The sequence below is a fragment of the Uranotaenia lowii genome, chromosome 2 (assembly GCF_029784155.1).
Source record: "Uranotaenia lowii strain MFRU-FL chromosome 2, ASM2978415v1, whole genome shotgun sequence".
NCBI lineage: Eukaryota > Metazoa > Arthropoda > Insecta > Diptera > Culicidae > Uranotaenia > Uranotaenia lowii.
In genome coordinates, this window is record NC_073692.1 from 128,491,903 (window position 1) to 128,514,258 (window position 22,356).

The 22,356-nt window shown below is 34.7% G+C and overlaps 1 protein-coding gene across 1 annotated transcript in view; it reads right to left on the minus strand.

The window, feature by feature from the left end:
• Window positions 1-22,356, minus strand: part of LOC129740939 (thioester-containing protein 1 allele S3-like) — an 89,899-nt gene that overhangs the window by 16,885 nt on the left and 50,658 nt on the right. Inside the window, exons 8-12 of the mRNA XM_055732591.1 lie at window positions 20,038-20,250; window positions 19,939-19,984; window positions 19,462-19,875; window positions 12,478-12,774; window positions 11,153-12,420 (exon numbers count right to left, since the gene is read on the minus strand). Coding sequence (XP_055588566.1) covers window positions 11,153-12,420; window positions 12,478-12,774; window positions 19,462-19,875; window positions 19,939-19,984; window positions 20,038-20,250 — 2,238 coding nt within the window. The remainder of the gene's footprint in view (window positions 1-11,152; window positions 12,421-12,477; window positions 12,775-19,461; window positions 19,876-19,938; window positions 19,985-20,037; window positions 20,251-22,356) is intronic.

The following is a 22,356-nucleotide window of genomic DNA, read 5'->3' on the forward strand; positions in this document are numbered from 1 at the left end:
CTGTATTGATCTGGACACTTTATTTTGCCCCTGTTTTTTTTGGAATATCAACTGTTTTTTTATCTATCAGAAAAACTTTCTTTTTTTTCCAGCGCAACATTAACAAAAATTGAAAAGAACATAATAAACAATATTTTAAAAATGATTACGATGTGTTTTCTTTGAATTTTAACCAGAAAAATAAAAGAAATTGAAAAAAAATAGTTTGGACACTTTATTTTGCCCCTCACTGTAGATAGATTTTACTTTTGGAGTGTCAAATTGACACTCAAAGTCGGAAAAGGGAGTTTTTTGTCCAGGCTTCCAGGGTTCGTCCATTAAAAAAGTAAAGAAGCAATATTAAAGAACTTTTGAATTCATTTAGGGTCCCCGAATTTTTTTTTTTGTTTTTTGAAGCTTCTGAAAAAAGTAACAAGCCTTCAAACTTGCAATAGTGTCAAAATGACACTCGAATGCGGATGAGGGTTAATGTATGTGTGGGATATCGAACAAACTGTGCGGAAAAATTGCAAAAATCAAATTTATTTATTTTTTCTTAAGATTGGCAAATTCTAACAATTTTTTTAATCTCAATCAATCACAAACACTTTCCTGCACAAAATTAACAAGGTTTTAAAGAAATAAGCAAAGTCGTATTGAAATGTACTAAGAATTTCAAAAAATATTTTTCAACTTTGATGGGCCATAACTTTTAGAATACTCAAAATAACGACTTCAAACCTGTTAAGTTTTGTTATTCGAATTAAAATATAATTTTTCCACTGAATCAAAAACTGCAATTCTCATTAAAAAAAAAAGTCATGCATTAAAGGGTTAACAAGGTTAAAAAAAGCTGCCCACCGGTAAAATGAATAAATTACGGAGGTCAAATCGAGCGCAAAATATTTGGACAGCTAGCTAAAAGATAATTTCTAAAATTTCGTAACGGCTTGCAAAACGAACTCTTTACCAAGCAACTGGCAGGTTTCCAGCCAAAAACATATAGTTGACAAATTTTGCTTGATTATTCCGGATTTTTGTTTTTTTTTTCTGATTATTCCGGAGATAAACAAGTAGAAAAACAAATGAATAATTTGATGTTCAGTTTTTGAGGAGGCTGACAATCTGGCAAAGAAGACTGCCTCAAAATGTTACCGTATTCTCTGCATGCCATTTAAATAGGACCCCCAAAGTTCATATTCTATTTCGGCTGGATTTGGAATCGTGCCCTTACGCATAAACTGTGGTGAAGTGATAAATGGGTTTTTTTTTGTGCCAAAAGAGGACAAACGATAACTTCTAGCAAATTTTAAATTTTCATGAATTCACAAAAATTTGCACATGTGAACGTTACATTAGTATGATGAATATTATCAATTTCCAACCACGTATTCAAAAGTTATTTACTCGAAGTAAAAGACCGTTATTAAAACTAATTAACTTTTATTAACGAGAGCGATACGTACATAATGACGATTCAAGATAGACTGAACATTACACGCTGAATCATAAATCACCAACCCTTTTCATAAATTCAAAAGTCCAGTTGATAGTCGTTCAACTATTTTGGAATGCGGGTGGTTCTCTTCGGACGGTGTATCTCGTTCGGTGTAACTGACGGAACCCTTTCCATCAATGCTTGCGTTGGTGTAAACCAAAGTGTGTACATACAGTAGGTGTTACTGAATATCGAATTCCCGATTCAGCCATTTTGGCTATTCAGGCCAAGGATGGAAAAAATCATTCACCAGCATGAACGCTAATGATTCTCAATCGCCGCTTCTTTAACGATGGTAGCATCGGCGATGCGAATGTGACCAGTCGAACGCTGATTGGTCGGATTGGAAATCCCGAACGAATGAACTTTGACAAGCTTCGTGTGAACGAACCGAACACGACACATTCACCACAGTAAATTGGATCGCTTTTTATTTTCACCACGACGTTTCGTTGGGCGAATTGATTCGCAAATGATTGACAAACACAATCACCAAACGATTGCAATCGCGATTGTATTGGCGAATGTTTCGCAAAGGAATTTTCCGGTAAAGAATTAAGCCATCGGGTGTTTATTTTTGGGCTAAATTTGTGCGTTACGACTCCCGCGCTCGTCAACGTTGTGTTTTGTTATGATGTTATTATAACTTGTGTTAAGCATAGTCCACACCCGGCAACTCGAAAAAAGTACATGTACTCTTTTTCGATCGAGAAATGAGCGTACTCTTCTTTTTGTGAAATTTTACCAAATGTAAATTTTTTGTTGAAAGACATTTGGTCTGAAAAACTAAGGTATTTCTTCCATTTGAAGTTGTTTCACATCTTAAGCAAAAGCTACGAAAGCAATACAGATAACAACATATTACTTTAAAATATTGGTCTAAAAAAACATGCATTTTAGTCCTTGTAAACAGTGAGCCCGATAAGCGCCTTTGAGTATGCAAATAGTAAATAATATGAACAAAATTCAGGTATTGTACAAGAATATTTTTATTAATAATTGTCATGAAAGTCGCATAACCTCCAAGACATTAACAGTATTTGATTACATTGAAATATCTCAGTGCTACCTCTGATAGCATGAAATATGTACAGTTGAATCCCGCTCATCAAAGTTTCGGTTATCCGATCCTCCGCTTTATTCGAGCCACTATTTTTGTCCAAAATCCATGTAAAAATGTTTTTTATCATTGCGATATATCGTTAAGCTATTAAATTGACCTCTCTGGTAAATTTAAAATCTAAACTTGCAGAAACGTCGATTAAATAGAAAAATAAAATCCATGAGAGATCCGAGCTATGCGCCTGGATGATATGCAATACCCGAGCAAATGGCTAGCGCGGTTGCCGTAACACACAAATTTAGCCGCAAAATATACACCCGATGGCTTAATCCTTTACCGGGAAATTCCTTTGCGAAACATTCGCCAATACAATCGCGATTGCAATCGTTTGGTGATTGTGTTTGCGAATCAGTTCGAATGTCCGTGGTGAAAATAAAAAGCGATCCAGTTTACTGCGGAAAATGTTTTGTGCTTCGGTTCGTTTACCCGAAGCTTGTCAAAGTTTATTCGTTCGGGATTGCTAACGAGCCTATAGTAAACAAAGAGACGAAATGTCATGATTGGAATTTTCGATTTTCTGTCAGTGTCATTCCAATCGAGCAAAACCAAGCAGTCGTAAAGGCAGCCCCACAGCAGGGTTGCAAGCTTATTATTTTGGAAGGGATCAGATTGTGCCTCTTTGTATGTAGCCTCTTTAGGGATTGCAATAAAGCCCTAAAATAAAAGTGCGGCAGACTGTCACTGCGGAGTTCCAATCGAACTGTCAAAAGTCGTTCCAATCGAGCATAACCATTTTTACCATTTCAAATTCGTGGCAAGTATTGCAATCTGTGTGACTGTGACTTTCAATTTTTTAATTGAAATTAATCAAGAATGCAGAGAAAATTCATTGGAGCCAAACGGAAAGAACCACTTCATTTTTATTTTAACAATTGACACAACGGAGAACAAATTAAATAATATTCACAAAACGAAAATCAACTTCACAATCTGCGACACAGTTGCACATCAACAAGAAGTCATGCGAATGTTTTCGTTATTGGCAGTGTTGAAGGATTACAGAAGCTTTTTCAGTGCTGCCGAATCGGTGAGAAATTCAGTCTGCCGCACTTTTACTGTAGGGCTTTAGATTGCAATCGTAAGCGTTCATTTTGGTGTGTGAACTTTTTCCATTCCCGATTGCTTTGATTGGTAGTTAGAACTGAACGAATTCACCACCGATGGCAAATTGAACGTTCATCGATGCGATTTTTTCCATGCTTGATTCAGGCTATGCAACTATGCGGAACTCATGAAGTTTGTTTACCAACAAACCACAGAAATGCTGAGCAAATAATCTTATGTTTGTAAACAAACTCATTGAGAGCCCCGCTCACTCCTCGCCTACTTACTGTGAAAGTCGGAGAACCTCGTGTATCAAAAAACCTTGGTGTAAACGATGATGATGACGTTTGCGATGTAAACAAATTATCAGATTCGTTTTGATTTGCTCTCTCCGAACTTGGTACTGCTTCCTGATTATCAGCTGCTATATTTGCTCGGTTGGTGTTTCGGTTTGGACAAATATCTGGAACAACAGCTTCCGTTGAATTCGGCTTTAGGTGAACCAGTGATCTGCGATAGTTTTCTCCGTTTGCTTGTACCACATACGATCTGTCGGTCAATCGCTTTTGGACGATACCAGGAGTCCAAAGTTTGTCTGTTGATGGTGTAAGTTGAACAAAAACCGGAGATCCAGTTTGCGGTCTGGTAAGTTACGAGACAACTTTTATAGTTTGCTTGGCTTCGTTGACGATGAGCTTCAATTTTAGCTGGTACATCCTTGACGATTTTCGGCTGCAAATTCGAAACTGCTGATGGAACCCCGCACCGTGTGGACCTTGAGTAGAGACAAGCTACTGGACTCGATCCAATTTTATTCGGAATGTTTCGCCAGTGCAGCAAAGTATACCAGAAATCAGCACCACTTTCGTTCGATTTTTTTCAACAGTCGTTTTGCAAGTTTGACGGCCGCCTCGGACTGCTGCCAACTTTATCATTTTTTGGTTCCGTTGTCAGTAAGCAATCGCTGGGGAATTCCGTGACGAGCGAAATTCATCTTGCAGACCGTTATCACTGCATCAGCTGAGAGATCCTTAAGAATGTCGATCTCGAAGAAATCGGAGTAGTGATCAACAGTGACGAAAAAATAACGTTTCGATCCCAAATACTCGGCAACAAATACGTCCATAGACACCAGCTGAAAAGGGTATACGGTATTGCATAGCTTTGCATAGGTGAATTTTTCTGCGATGCTGCATACTTGGCACAAATGAAGCAACTTTTTATCACCTCCTTGATTTGGGAGCTCATCTCAGGCCAGAACAAATTAGCTTGTGCTAACTTTGAAGTCGCCTCGATGCCATTATGACTCGTGTGGCAACAATCTATTAGCTTTCGTCTCAGCATAAATGGTACCAGAATACGGTTATTTCGGAACACTAAACCATTTTGAGATGTCAATTTATGTCTATAGGTTTGGTAGACACGCGAATTACCCGGCACACAATCAATAGATGAAGGGCAACCACTACGCATGAATTCAACAAGCGTCTTCTCTGTCTCGGTCTTCATTTCTTTCAATCGAGCGTCCGACAGTCAGGTAATTCTTGAGGTCCAGACTTTTTAATTCACTAAACACTTGGTAAATATTGTGCTTCTGGAATTCCTCCGATTGTTTGGCCTCTGGAAGCGGTGCACGGGATACTGCATCTGCTACAACGTTGCCCTTTCCGGTGATGAACTCTACTGCTGAATTGTACCTCTGCAAGTTCAGCAGCATATGTTGCAGCCTTTGCGGCGCAGTCAGAAGAGGTTTACGAAACACATTTATCAATGGCTTATGGTCAGTTTGGATAGTGGTCGAGGGATTACCAACAATAAGCAAATCAAAACGAATGCACGCAAATAGAATAGCCAATAATTCCTTCTCTATTGAGGCATAATTTCTTTCCGCTGCAGACAATGTTCGTGAAGCGTACCCAACAATGCCATTCTGCTGAAACACGGCAGGTGCATATCGTAGCACTAGAGCGTTTTAGTGTCGGCTACCAGAGACTTAATCCGATTTAACTCTTCGTTTTCTACAGCAGTCCACTTCCATGGTGTCATGGTGACAATCAATTTTCGTAGGTTAGACAGACATGCTAGCGCTTAAGTTAGGGATAAATCGGCTTAGGTAATTGACCATGCCGATAAATCGATATACTTCCTTGGCATTAGATGGAGCGGGATATTGTTTTATGGGACTGATTCTGTCTTGATCTGCTTTCAACCCATGGTCAGTTAAAACATGTCCATAAAATTTAACTGAATTTAAGCTTAACTTCAGTTTCGATCGATTGAGCTTAACGTTGCTGGCGTCAAGTTTGCATTATAACTTTTTCAAACGTTCGTTGTAATTATGCAACGCTTCTTCCAACGAATTACCAACACCATACACCAGCAAATCGTCGGCAATGCATTCCACTCCTTCTAAGCCTTCGATGACCTTCTGGAACTTGATCTGGAATATCTCCGGTGCCGAAGAAATACCAAAAGGAAGACGTGTCCAACGGTATCTCCCAAAGGGTGTCCAGAATGTTGTTAGCTTGCTGCTTGCTTTATCCAGCACCACGTGCCAGAATCCTTTTGAGGCATCCACTGCAGAGAACACTTTGGCGTTTCCTAATGCGGATAGAATTTCGTCTAGTGTGACAAACTGCAAATTCAGCCGTTTCAATGCCGAATGTTTAACGGTACCTGGTCAAGACAAATGCGTACACCTGATTCGGGGCCTCCTCGTTGTACTATTACCAGGTTACTGACCCAGTCGGTGTGGTTGGTTTCTTTGACGATTATTCCATCTCACTCCAATTACTCGAGTTCTGCTGTAAGTTTATGAATAGACGGTGCTGATAGACGGAATATAGTTTTCGGGAGCGTTCGTTTCAATAAGAGAGCCTGTGTAGAGTTTTCGCAGAAAACAAGTTGACAGATTCGACATGAGTGTAAAGAGCTTGGAAGTTCAGTTTACAGACTAATTTTTCAGTTTACAGACTAAATTTGTGAGCGAATAAATATCTCTTTTTCGTTGTTTTCCAGTATACATAATGTCGAAACCGACCGAATATTTTAATAGCGCGAAGTTGACGCGATCCGTCGCTCACAAAACTAGTCTGTGAACTGAACTTCCAAGCTCTTTACACTCATGTCGAATCTGTCAACTTGTTTTCTGCGAAAACTTTACACAGGCTCTCTTATTGAATCGAACGCTCCCGAAAACCAAAATTTCCGAGTACACGGAGCGTTACTCTCATGAATAACCCAAGTAACCATAAGCATTAAGCCATAACCCTTAATCAGCATTAAATCAACATTTATAATGCAAGTTTGCATTATATCAACATTCATAATGCTCCTTAGTTTTATATAGGCATTATTATTGCGTAGAAGCAATAACAAAAATTAGCACTAATGGTAGCACTATATGCACATATAGAGCTACTATATAAAGTTAACAAGCATTAAGACTGAAGCACTAGAACTTCCTGTTAATGGTTATATAAAGCTTTTACAAAGCGTAGAAACGTCAAACCCGCAAATGTAAACAAGAGTGATTTCCTCATTTGCTGCGTGTGAGTAAGCAAGACAGCAAACGAAAATAATCAGAGCGGGCAGCGGACAACTGCAGTTGTCTTCTCCCAAAATTTTCCAATACATTTCCAAACCTTCTCACGCATACATTGTCTATGAAGTTGTGTGACCCGAACAGTGCTTGAAGTACGGGTTTTTCTACCTACCTTATCAGCATCAAGAGTGGTCGAAATGGTAAAGGCGCAAGGAAAGATAAAGGCTGCTGCGGGATCCTCGGTTCGAGACTCATCAAAAGTAATTTATAATTCAATTATAATCACTTCTCATTTCATAGAACACTTCATTAAGTAAGCATTATCCTTCATTCGGAAGGTTGATTCATGTTGTAGATAATGATTTAATTTTTTTAATTTTTGTTCATTGTAATAAATCAAAGAATAATTTCCTGTTTCGAATTTCCGTTTCAAATCAATCATGATCAATCAATGAAAAAAAAAGGTGTTCTAAGTATGCATTGTTAATGCTTTTATACGGTTGAAAAATGACGTTTTGATGGTGCTCTAATTCAACATTTGTAGTGCTTATTAAAGGCTATGTCGTGATAGCATTTATTCAGCCCGCTATTTCGCCTTTTTAGCACTAAATCTGCATTATATACGCATATAGTGCAAAACAAGCATTAATTCAGAGTTATATATGGGAATAAAGTGTTGATTAAGGGCTATGTTTTAGTGCTTATGGTTACTTGGGAAGTGCTGCCAATCTTCTAGCTGTTCATATATCGTTCATTCAGAGATATTTATTCTTATTTTCTAACTATATTCCCTACAGGTGCAATGTAGAGATCAATCTCCAAGGAAATTTCTCCGGGAAGCTTTTATAGCCCGAAAAAAGATTAGGGTGGCTATCAACGATTTTTTTAAACTTTAACTCGATAAATCCTGAATAGATTTTTTGGGGGTTCAGAAGGAGGTTTTGATTTCTCGAAGGAGACACTGTGGCAAAACTTCACAAATCCTAGCTCCTGAGATGCTCTAGCCGATAAAAGTGGACGATGATTGCCTTCTACTACTTGAACCACTAATCGATATTTTTATCATTTCTTCGGTAAGGTATTTCAACTTCTCCCATGACATCGATCGGATTGCCACCGAAACTTTGTAATTTTAATTTGGAAGGAAAAATCAAAGGGTTTCGCTTACCCGTATACCTACTGCATCAGACAAGTGTACCCAATTAGGCTCGTGTTCGCACCTGTGTGTCCAGTTCACAGAGGACCTTTTCCCAGACGTTTCCGAATTTCATTTTCAGCTCAGCCGACACGCTGCCACCGGTTCCTGAGTTATCAAATATTCTGCCGATTTCCAACTCCTTCTCGGCTTCGCCCGTGGATGATTCACTGTCTGACGTTGTTCCGGTATCCGAAGGACTGTCTTCTTTCACTTCCTTCCCACGTTTGAACTTTTTGCTATGCTTCTTCTGCGACGAGCGGTACCTGCAAACTACTTCATAGTGGTTTTTTCCGTTACATCGATAGCATTTCTTGCCAAAAGCAGGGCAAACTCCTTTCGGTTTCCTTGACTTGAAACTTCCTCGTTGCTTGCTAACTTTTAGTACATCCTTGGGCTGGTTTGCAGAAGTAGATGCTAGATCCTGAAAACGTTTGCTCGCTATCTCTTCGGCTCGGCACAGATCGATAGCTTTTCCAAGGTTGATATCCGCAATAGTCAGCATTTTGGTTCGTAGGTGGCTCCATTTGTGGTCACAATCTTATAAACGTTGAATTCCTCTTCAAGCGCTCCTCCTCCATCTTCGCTAACAGTTTGAGACGACCGTAAAACTCATCGATGGATTCCACTGGATTCTGAACGGCTTCGAAGAAATCCAATCGATCTAGAATAATGTTTCTTTTCACTAACACTTTTGCTCTTATTGCCGCCAGTGCTGACGGCAGATCGACTTGCGGCGCTTCCGTTAGAACAAAATTAAAATACTTTCTTCTTGCCGGTGGCCACTTGTCCATGCCAACGGCTTTCACATATTCAATCCAAGATTTTTCAAAAAAGTCTAGATTTTCAGCCATCTCACTTTCCAAACATAATGGCGACGGCTGTGGAACAGTTACACTAGAGGCGCTATGCTGCGGTCTTTCGGATTTGCCAGCTGCTGGCGCTACCGATTGCAGCAATTGCTGGAACATTTTCGATTGGTACCTACTCCAAAACATCCATGTCGACGAGGATCTTTTTTTCACTGCCCAAAACAAAATGGCTACCGGCACCTCGCGTGGCCCGGTACTTTTCAAAACGAAAACTTTCGATTCGTGACGAAATAAACGTTTTGCGCGATGTAATAATGACGCGGCACTAACAGTCTACCTTAATCATGGATTTACTTCTGACACCATGTTTTACTCGAAGTAAAACACCGTTATTAAAACTATTATTATTTACATTTTATTAAAACTAATTAACTTTTATTATCGAGAGCGATACGTACATAACGACGATTCAAGATAGACTGAACATTACACGTTGAATCATAAATCACCAACATGTAGTCAAATACAACAAAAAGTGTTGCATTTTTATCGATTACACTCGTTTTATTATACATGATGTCGAGTAAAAAACAAATACAGGAAAAATCTAGAGTTTGTTTTGATTAGGTCGTATGAACCAATGTAAACAAAATTGAGTTATTGGCTGCAAACGTTTGATAAACATGTATTCTATGTTCGGTAAAAACTTGGTTTTAATTGATTTATCGATAACTTTGATAAACTGATTTAAATTTTGGACGTATAATAACTTTCACATTTCTGAGTGCATGTTGGTTTTTACGACTTTTTGCGTCACCCTGCTTTACCGTGCATGCAAAAGGACACAAAATAACAATTCGGTAGGTTGGTTTTTGCGTCGTTTTGCTTGCGTCGCGAATAGTGCTGTGAAATTTTACGAAAGTCTACGTTAAAAAATGCAATTATTGAGAAGAACTGTCTGCTAGAGTGATTCGAGCCATGCCTTACAGAATTGCTGGCTTGAATTAGTTGTGTGGTGAGTACAATAAGTTTTACTTTTGACCATGCTGGAAAAAGTTTTTGTTTTCATTACAGAATCAGCCGAAATATCAGAAAATAATGGATACCGTTCCAAATACCTTGAACATTCACGGGTGCGGGCCAGAAAAACCCTGTGAGTTCCCTAGGGGACCTAGGTGACAGTCTCATTAAGCGACAATTCCGGATGCCTTGGGGTGGTAACTTCCGCGTACTGTTCAATCAGATTGTGGTGTTAGTACGTTTTTAAAGTACATACCTGCGAACAATTTAGCAAACTTTTATGGTCTTGAGGTGAGTGGAACAAGATTTTGCAATCAAACTTATCGATGTTTATCGTTTAGTAAAACGCCTTATGCGCCAAATCAGAAATGCTTTAGGTCGTAAGTACGTTTTCACTGGTGAGGACTTAACTTACGGACAATTTAAGTACATCGGAATGTTCTCGGCCTATCTTTATGTTGGATTTCATATTCTGAGACGAATTCAGGCAACACTCACAAAGTGAGAATTTAAAACTTGATTCGAAACTTCAATAGCGATTTTCTCAAAACACGTCAGTTGGTTTATACGACCTAATCAAAACAAACTCTAGAAATATTTTGCCTTATAATCGTTATTATTCGTTTTTGAATCGGATTTTCTATTGTGAAACCTCTTTAGCTCGTTCAAATTATGTGAGGTATTTTTTTCCCAAACAAAAGGTGTGATTGATCATTATTAAATGGACTTTCATTACTATTAAAAAAAATTTAATTCTGACCAGTCTATTGGCAATTATTGTTGTTTAAATTTGTATTAGAATTTATGGAATATCCTTTAGATATGATTATTTGTATGAATCGAACTGGAACTATGGTTGTGTAATGAAAGGTGGACTTACATTTAATCATCTAATTGATAAATATTCATTACCCAAGTTATTGTAAAACAAAATTACCTTGATTCTATTCGAGTGATCTTTGACGGAATTTATATCGACGAGCATTCCACTGGGGAAGAAAACCTCTACAACAGCCATGTCTGATAATTCCCCTACTTTCGCTGGTTTAAAACTTACGCAAATTCGCAATTTTTGCACTTCATATGTTGACGATGACAAAACTGTAGCATTCAATTTGAATCTCTCTTTGATGGTTTTGATGTTTCGGTAATACTGGTAGGAAAATTGAAAAACCCCGAAACCTTTTCCTTCAACGGTTACACTTACGTCACGAACATGACTTGGAATCTCCAGTTCATGAACGTTGAACGAAATACTGCCTCTGCTGTGAAATTCGTGTAATTTATCTGGTTTGTGATGAACCCTTACTCGATAGTCATTCTTTTGGGCAAATACATAAGAAGTATATTTAGCTAGAGCCTTCAAACCCACGAATGTGGCCTGAGTACCATCGAAAGCTCCCCGCGCAGATCTTCGGCTGTTCAAATATCTGAAGATTGCAATAGCATCTGTATATAATTCAGCTTCGATGTACGATAGGAGCGCATAGCCAGCTACTTCTACTGCGACTGACTGCTTTGTCCAATAACGTCGAGTGTTAGGATAATCAAATTCAGATTTATCAATCAGTATATTCAAAACCTCTCTTCTCCTTTCGTGTGAGTTAAGATAAAGTGCATAAGTTGTCATTGATAAATCGTAAACGTCTGTCATGTTCTCAAGGTGGGATAGCAAAAAGTTTATAGCTTTGTTTACTACTGCTGTATGTTTTGTTTTTGTTTCTGGATTTTCCAAAAATGCTATTAACACAAATGATGTGAGCGCATATCTGGAATCTTGTAGTCCAACTTGTAATTCCTTCATCGTCATGTTTCCAATTTCTTCGAAACGCCCATCCTTCTTTTGAATATTGGCTAGCCAATTAAAAGCTTCTTTCACCACATTTTTGTCAATATCGATGTATTTGGCAGCCATACAAAACGATTTAGCTACGAATGCTGTCAGGAATGTGCTTCCCTTTTCATTAGTGTCACTCCAAAAGCTAAATGTTCCATCAGAACGTTTGAATTTGAGTTGGTTTTGGTAGCCTTGTGTTAAATAATTTATTGCTCTTGTCTTAATCTCTTCGTTGATGGTTTGCGTTTCAGATAGATAATCTAGAATAACTACATTGGGCACAAATTTTATCATATTTTGCTCTCCACATCCCGTGGGTAGTGTTAGCAAAGCATCCAAGTTTTTGATAGCCTGTCCTAAAATATTTTCTAAAAAACACAATTATTAATTAGATATTTTCACATACAGATTTCTATCGTACGTACCGTCTAAATGAAACATAATCTTAGCAGATCCTTCATCGCAATCACTCGGTATACCAATAGTGATATTGAACGGTCCTTGCTTGTTGTGTTTAGGCAGTTCAATGAAGCGAACTATGTTTTTTACAAACTCGAGGCTTTCGGGTGTTACTCTTAGTATGTGCTCTAATGCATCGGCGTCATTATTAGTAGTAGCTTCAATTCTGAGAGCTATTTCACCGATTTTTTTTGCTCTTATAAAGAAGTATACAGGTGTGCCGATGTTGGCATGAGATATGAATGTCTTCTTACGTTTGGTTGCTAGAAATTTAACAAAATATTATTATCATTGTAGTAGGGGGAAGGAACATTTACAATATACACAATGTGGCCATATCGAGAAGTATACGGGAGAATCTCTGGGGATACTTGATTCCTTAGCTATATCTAAAAACTGGAATTTCTTACATAGATCAAATGTTTTAGAAGAATTTGCCAAATAGAACAAAACAATAAACCTGTTATTTCAAAATATTGTGAAAAATTATTTTTTGCGTCATTGCACTTTTTCTTTCAAATATCTAGCAAAATGTGACTTGAAGATCTATTTTATCACCTTAAATGTTTCCACGCGAAAAAACTATAATAACAATATTTATTCCAATATGTCAATTGTTAGAGTATAATATAGGGGAAAGTGTTCCTAAATGGGCCTATTGGGTTGAATGATCCTACGACCGTTTGACGAAATGGCTGACAAGACAACATATCTAATCAATGCATTTTGAGGGCGATACGCTTTGAACATACCTAAGGCAAGAAAAAATTTTATGAATTAATCAACCCAAAAAAAAAATCATACAAGGTTTTGATTCCTTTTGATGTAATATTTTGTCTTGTAAAAATTATACGTAAAAAAGCTCAAAACAAACTTAGGTGGTTTTGTAAAATGCCTCTATCAATAAAAGTTATTCAAAGTTATCAATAAAACTTTGAATCTAAGCTCTTATATCAACATCTTAAGAGAGAATAAATGATCTCAAAACAGATTTGATAGAGTTTTTCTTATGGAAGAACTGCCTCCAAGGCCGTGTGAACGGGGAGGGTAAACCCCTAACCCCCCCTCTTGAGATTTTTTCAAGTAAAATTTTCACCTTAATAACGGAAAATTATTTGATCTGTAAAGGTGATTAAGACTCAGTGTTTACAAGCAAGTAAAAAAAAATGCGTCTAATATTTCTCTAGGCATGAGAAATTTTATTTCACGACACTATATGACATTCACGTATTGAAACTAATTTTCGATTGTAGATTTCGATTTGCAATTCAATCAACCTTTAGAATTGAAACTCTAAACTTGAAATACAAAAAACCCAACCTCGTCTTTAGAATGGGTTTGTATTATAAATTGTAACTAAACAAGTTCAGGGTTTGAAACCAATCATTTATTCAAAATTATTTCATCAAATGCACATTTTATACATCAATAAGTGAGGGGCCATGTGTTTACCACTAGCGATGGTCATCAGAATTAGCAAAACAAAACTCTAAAACTTAGTTCAAAAAAACCAATTTCAGACTCAACCTCATTTTTTGTGTCTTGTTTTTTTAAATGCTCAACATAACATTCAACAAGGTTTCAATAAATTACACAAGGCCACAAAATTGACATTTTGCTGAGGTGCAACCAATTGAAAGCTAATTTTGACTAATATGGGTGCTCTGAATCTAAATATTCAATTTTTCTATCAGCTTTTGTTATTGAAATAACTTTTTAAAATAGTTAAAAATCATTTAAGAAATTCCTATACTTCTTTGGAAAAAAACATACCTTTTTAAAATAAAATTTTTAAATCAACTATCAATTTTCCCCAAGACTTTGCAATTTTATAATTTGAATTTCTGCGTAAAAATCATAGAAATTTTATTTTTTTTACTTTTTCCCATTTAACGAGTTGAAAAAAAGTTTTAAACCAAATTGAATTTTAGATAATTTTTGATGCATAAGTCTAATCGTTTTGCAGGTTCCAACAAATTAATACATCAGCTACTCCCTAATTGAATGAAGTATAATAAACAAATTAAGAATCAGAATTTTCCTTAAATGTAGATTTGTTAATTAATCAATTATCAATGATTGATTTCACTTAAAACTTATACATTTGAAAACTTACAAACTTCATACCATCAAAACTAAAGCTAATAGGCCAAATTTATCAAGAGATACCAAATTAATCATTAAAACATTGACGTTAGATGTGTTTATTAAAAAAAAAACTACCTTCTTAAATATTTGAAAAACTTATTTTGTCCATCTTCTTATCTTGTTTTTATTTTCAAATAAGTTCACCGAATTTCATAGTGCAGTTTTTTTTTATTTTTAAACAAATTTACATAATTTTAAAGTCAAATATATTTAAATTTTGAGAAATTTTGGTGTTTGGTGACTGATTTTTATCTTTGATTTTTTACCCGGTAATGTTTGTAACTACATATATGATTATTCATTTTTAATTTGTTTTACATTATTAGTTTTCGTATTAAATAGTAACTTAAGAAAATTGGTTCTAAACCTAAAAGGCGAGCAAAATTTGATGAATGAAACTTTAAATAACAAAAAATGGAATTCGCATTCAATCAATTTGTAATGGAACTTTAAATAACAAAACTTATTTGAATTCAGTTTTAGGAGAGCCTTCATTTTTTTTTACTTATTCTATGCTCAAATCAAACAAGGCTTGTTACTCGCGCCAACTAAATCAGCAAACCCCTCGTTTTCTGTGTCATGAATCATAACACCATCGTCCGGCAGCTCGTGACTACGTCAGGCGTTGTCATTATCGTACCGAGAAGAACGAATTAAGAGGATGAAGATTCGAAGAGTGTTTGCCGTGCAACCGCGTGAAAATTGTTAAGTGTTCACAAAACTTACTTTCTTGTGCATTTACTTATCCAAGGTACTTGATTTGTGTAACTTGAAGTAGGATAATGTAATTAGAATTTTTCCTAATTTAGGTGGCATAAAAGCCCTTTAGTTACTCGACGTAACACTTTCCGCTCATATCAGCCCACAGCGCATCAGCGCGCAATATTAAGTATGAACTTTGTAAATCTTACTTAGTATTTATAATAATTAGTTTTCCTTTATCAAATGTCTCCTTATCAATTACTATCCATCGTTTGTACCGTATTGATATTTCGAGCTAGTTATTGAAGAAACTCAAGGTGAGCCATTCAAAGTAAGATTTCACTATCATTACCTAACCTAGAATGTAACATCATACATAGGTACCAAACCGATCATTCCCAGTTTAGCAGATTAAAGAAGGCGTAGAATACCTGTGCAAGGCAGGAGATCACTATAAGTATGTCACATTTAGTTCTTCCAAAATTCTTAAAACTAATGAATTGTATTTGTAGGAATTTTGTAATAAAATACACTGCTGGATTTATTAACAAAATCATCGATCTTCACACTGCCTCGTAACAAGGCTAATCTTCCGAACTCTTTTGCAAATTTATAGATTTTAACGATTTAAAGCAAATTGAAAAAAATAATACTATGAGATAAAACATTTTTGGATTTAACTTGCTTGATGCAAACTTGAATCAAGTTTATAATTTTAGCTTGGAATTTGCTTTAAAAAACTGCAATATTAATTATGTTAAACACACCGAGAAAATAAAGAATTTTGTGCAGATTTTTGAAGTAAAGATAAGGTACATGTTTCTTTAAAAAATTTTTTTTTAAAGAATCAATTGCATTATAAAAATCCTGTAGATGATATTTTCTAAATTAAATTAGAGGGTTTTCCATGAAACAAAACTAAGTTCATAATTTGAATTCCTCAAAAGTTTTATTTGATTGTAAAACACATTTACATGTATTCCTGAATTTTTAATCTGCATTCTGAATCTGTATTCTGGACCTTCATTCAAAAATTCAATTTTGAATCTATTTCCGAATTTCTAAATGATTATGAAATGTACAAAAAAATACGATTTCTGAACCTTCATCCCAGATCAAAATTTTACGACTTACGAGTAGTTTTTGAGACCTCTTTCATGAATCAATAATGCAAATTTTGTAGTTCTGGTTTACTCACAATTCATTATTAAAATTACTTATTTTTAATCTGTATTGTGAATCTGAATTTCGAATGGTGGATCTGAATCCACAGATGAACAGATGTACAAGCTCGAACAAAAAATTTTCAGAAACTTGTGTAAAGTTTCCAGTGCTCTCTTTTAAATAAGCCGTTAGAAAGTGACGAAAAACAGTGCCATCTATTGCTTGATTTGTAACTTTTGAACGGCGCAATAGATGGCATTGTTTCTAGATAGCTCTTTTGAAAGTAAGAAAGGGCGCAATGGTATTTGAACTCATAAATAAATAAATTTAAATACAATTAGATGAATTGCTCCAAATAATTAGATGAACCACGAATAAATTTCAGCTGAGAAAAATAACATCAGAAAACGAATCTTCAGCATCAATTTGCTCGGAACTAGTCAAATATTAATACGACCTTTTCATAATTGACTAAATGTTTGTTATTTTGCATTGTTTTCTTTTCATTTTTTTCTTGACAGTTCTCTCTGGTATCCTTGGAGGCGTAAAATTGATTCAAAACGGTCATCTAGACTTTACACACTTTTAAAGGCTTAGCTTGTACATCTCAGTTCATCAGTGCTGAATCTGAGTATACGATTTTTGGTCGCCTTTTTGAAGCTTTATATATTTGAATTAGGCCGGAACAAATTTCAAATCCTTCTTTTGTCACTCGGAGTTGGAACATCGCGAGGGGGGGGACAATAAAAAATAATGTGAAAAACAAATAAATTGGAATAAATTTCACGAAAACTTGTATGCAACAAAGTTGCATACAATATCATTGCACAAAACCTAAAAAAAAGTAATTTTTAATCGAATAATTCAATAAAACCAAGAATACAAAAGGTGAAGTAACTTCCATCTTTAAAAATTTGTTATTTTCGTCTTGTAATCTTTTGGATTCTTGATTTTTTTCTTGAAATTTACATTAAAAACTGCAAACTTTATTTATTTCCCCCTTCGGATTTTTGGAAATTTCGGAAGGGGGGGGGGGGGGGGGCTGACAAAAGAAGAAATTGATATTTGTTCCAGCCTTATGTGTAAAAAATAAGTTTAAGAACATCGAATTTGAATATAAAACAATTTTTTTTTTATTTTTTATATTCGGAAAACTATGTATGTATTATCAAAATATTGAAAATGAAAATAATTCCCGCCAAAATATGATTCAGATTTGATATAACATGCAATACCAAATTTAAATCAGGATGTTAAAGAAGCTTTTCATTACCAATTTCTTGTGATTATTAGAACTTCAAATCAAGAATCCTAAACTGAGTACAGAATCCAAAATACGATTTAAAAATACAAATTTGTGTATTGTAATACGGTACTAGAACCTCCGAAATCGAATTAATTTAATTATAAATTTAATATTTAGACATGAATTTCTATGAACAAGTGAGAAAATTTGGAAAAACTGTAGCAGAATTTTGAACTTGAAAAGGGTTTTTGAGGTTTTGGGATTAGGGTTTAGTCTAGATTGTTACTCTTGAAAAACCTGACTCCATTATCATAACTTGATAATGAATTTCAAATTTTGAGTGTAGGGTAGAATACCTTGCTTGCTTTTTTGGACCCTTATAAGGGGGGTTTAACCATCAAACCCCCCCCCCCCCACGTTCCTACGATCATGAATCTTTAAAACCTGCGATTATTTTTTTAAAAATTGATCATGATTTTTGAATTTATCGTTGAGGAGTTCGAAAAATGATTCGAAATAGCCACTTTAAAGCTGAAGTTTTATTCGCGAAGTTAACTTAATTTGCATTTGCTTTGTGCTTTCAATAACACTAGTTTACATCATTTTTGAAAATCAGTAAACTGATGATCACTTTAAATGTATAATCGGGCAATGAATCTGAAATTGCAATTCAAAAAAAAATCTCAGTAGAACAGTTTTTGAGTTATGCTCCGAATACGAAATTTCGGGAAAATTAAAAAAGTACTTTTACTCATATTCAAATAACTCGAAATGCATAATAATAGTTTAAAATCTCTTTTTTGCATATTAAAGGTAGAAATTTTTTTGAAATCTTTAAAACCATGACCACAAAAATGTAAAAAATTGATGTAAAAATCGTACATTTCAGTCAATAAACCGTCAAAATTTTTTTTGTCACACCAGATAAGTTTTGAAAAGAGTTCAAAAATTGACGTAATTTGGCATAATTTCGCATTTTCAGATTTTTGAGTTATTGAAAACATAATTTTAGACGAATTTTGAAAGATAGATGCTTTTCTAACTTTTTGTCAATTTGCAATTTCTCAAATTTCTAATTCCTAAATTCAACGTGCACTAGACTGCTTTGAATTTATATGGGACAGCTTGAAAGCTTGTGAAATGTTATGCGCTGACAGACAAAATTTATCCCAGGCCTAGTACAAGATCTCATGCCAAATTAGGGTAAATCGGATCTCGGGAAGAGGTCCCTCAACTAGCCTGAAATTTATATGGGATTTTGAGACATTTTGTTCGAAAGCAACATATAAATCCTGTTTTTCAACAATAATTTTGGTCCTTTTCGGCCGATTTCTTTTGAATACGGTTTTTCTTCGAGCCTAAGTCAGGAAAAATATATCATCCGAAAACTGCATTTCGACTTGAGTTAAGATAAAAAAGTTATTAGGCTTCAAAAATGGGCTTACTTTACTTAACCATACTGTGTTATTTATATATTTTGCGCTTTTGCTGATAACCGTATTCATTAGGAAAGAAATTTGAAAAAATACAGAATCATGCACCCAGAGCTCAGACTTTACATACGCATTTTTGGAAAAAATAATTTAACAGTTATCCAACAAAAGACTGAATTCCACCTTGCATAAATCTTGAGCTAACATCAGAAGTAAAAATTTAAGACCACTGACTTTAAATTCTGATATATCCTTACCATTTTTGTATTCTCTTTCATTAAATTCTATCTCTCCTTGTTTGCTAAAAAGTGTCACATCCACCGTACGATTAGTGCCAAGAAAATTGAAAACCGTCACTTGGACCATCACGGTTTCGTCACGCTTAATGGAGTAAGGTAGATTGGCTACGATGTAGAAAGCCTTCGTAACCATTATTTTAACGGGTTTATCTATGAACCCCATTCCAAGTGACGGGCTGAGTGCAAATCCTGAGATGAACCACGAAGTAATAGTATCTGGAACGGTGCTTCTTATGTATTTTTGAGTCGTTCTACCATCCAAAATTTCGTTTTTCCATAGCCAAGACTCCATGAATCTGGTTCTTATCTGAATGACACTATTTGGATTTCTAATAACATTACCAAGGCGCGATAAAGAGTTTCTGGAGCTAGCTACAAGAACCGCGATAATTTGTTAAAAAAATATCAGGAAATTATTACTTACTTTGTACTTACCAGTATCTTCCTCTTTAGCATTTGAAACCATGAAAAGACCTAGAAGCTGCAAATGAAATTATTATAATCAATGCTGAACTTTCTGAAACCGGAGCTTACCCCAAAGTTATTAAAACCATAATCATCTTTTACTTCATATTGGTCCAAATCGTTGATGAGGTCTTCTTTAGTTAAGTCATGACCATCATATCCTAGTAATAGGGCACTCTGGTCAATTGCTTGAAACGCTATGTATGAATGATGAGAGCTGAATGCTGTCAGATCAAACTCTTGGCCTGGCTCATATTTTTCACGGTCTGGGCGCAATGTCAACTGAAATATAAATTTCAAATATAAAAATTGCTTTCATGTGCCCCTTGCATAATGTGCTGATTTATGTCAGGTACTGTTTATCAAAGAACTTAACACAAAGGTCTCTGTATAGAAGTATGTAAATGTTTTTATTATGTTGTAGCAAGCAAACAGCCAATAACGATTGGTTCCTTGTACGCAGTAGTAAATTTAAATACCCGATTTAATACACTTTACAGTGGATTGTAGCCTTTCTTACAGCCTGTAAATTACATAAGGGTACATATAAAACAAAATGAACTATGAATTATGATTAATGAATTTCATACGCAATAAATCCAAAATGAATTTAGGAAGTAAAGATTAAAAGTTTTTATTAGGATAAAAGTATTTTTATATAATCATAATTTTCATATAAATTGACCTTTTTGAATGACTAGATTCTGGAATATCATGTATGATTCCGTTTCTATGACATTATTATCTCACTCAATTTACTCCTATTGGAGTTACAGCATATGATATCTTCAAAATGGAAGGGGTATAAAAATTAAGAATACAATTTGAAAAAAGATGCCTGACCATGTATTTCAAATAATTCAACTTCTCAAGTAGAGGAAACATATACATAGATAAAAATTATTGGATAAAATTTCAAATGCTAGAGTAAAATACGATACCAAAATGTATAAAATCGGTACAATAGATTTTGAAAATTAAAAATATTGAAAATTTTGAAAGCGTAGTATTTTTAATTTTGTTATTTTGAGATTTTTATTCTGTTTTGTTGATTTCGTCTATTTCGTTAATTTTGTTAATTTGGTCATTTTTAAATTTTGTCGATAATGTCAATTTTATCAATTTTCATGATTTTGTCAGCATTGTTAGTTCAGTAAAATTTTGTCAATTTAACCAATTTTCTAGATTTTGTTAATTTGTCGATTTTAACAATTTTCATGATTTTGTCAACTTTTTCAAATTTGAAAATTCTGTCAATTTTGTCAAATTTGTCAATTTTGTCAATTTTGTCAAATTTGTAAATTTGGTCAGTTTTGTTAATTTTGTCAGTTTTATCAAAAAGGTCAATTTTGGCAATCTTGTCAATGTTGTCAATTTTGACAGCTTTGCCAATTTTGTCAATTAAGTGCATTTCGTCGATTTTGTCATTGTCAATTTGGCCAATTTTCTCAATTTTGTCAATTTTCTTCGATTCTGTCAAGTTTGTCAATTTTGTCAATTTGTCAATCTTGTAAATTTGGTAAATTTGGTCAATTGGGTAAATTTTGTGACTTTCGCCAGTCAATTTTGTCAATTTTGTAAATACAGTGAATTTTGTCGATTTTGTCTTTGTCAATTTTGTGAATTTTGACAATTTGGTCATTTTGGTCAATTTGGTCAATTTTGTCAATTTTGTCGATTTTTGTCAGTTTTATCAATCTTGTCAATTTTGTCAATTTAGTGAATTTTGTCGATTTTGTCATCGTTAATTTAGTCATTTTTTCAATTTTGTCGATTTTGTCAGTTTTATCAATCTTGTCAATTTTGTCAATTTAATGAATTTTGTCGATTTTGTCATCTCTTTTGTCAATTTTGTTATTTTTGTCATTTTTTTTTCAATTTTGTTAATTTTGTAGATTTATCAATCTTGTCAATTTTGTCAATTCAGTGAATTTTGTCCATTTTGTCATCGTCAATTCTGCCAATTTTCTCGATTTTGTCAATTTTATAAATTTGATCAATTTTATGATTTTTTCAACTAAGTGAATTTTGTCAAATCAATGAATTATGTGAAGTTTGTCAATTTCGTCAATTTAGTGAAATTGGTCTATTTAGTCAATTTTCTTTCAATTTTGTCCATTTTGTCGATTTTGTCATTTATTTATTTGGTCAACCTGGCGAAAATGGTTAATTCGGAGTTCTTTCCTGTTTCTTTAACTTTGTCAATAATGATTATTAGCTTTTTAGCATTAAATGCATGTTCCAAAAAAATCCCAAATGCTTCAAACTCTACTATGGAGGGCTTGGTGGCGCTACTGTTTGGTTGTCATCTTCCATTGGCTTCAGCAAGTGAAAGTTCAGATTGACCTCCAAGCCGTCATCGTTTTTCTCTAGACACCAACCCCAACA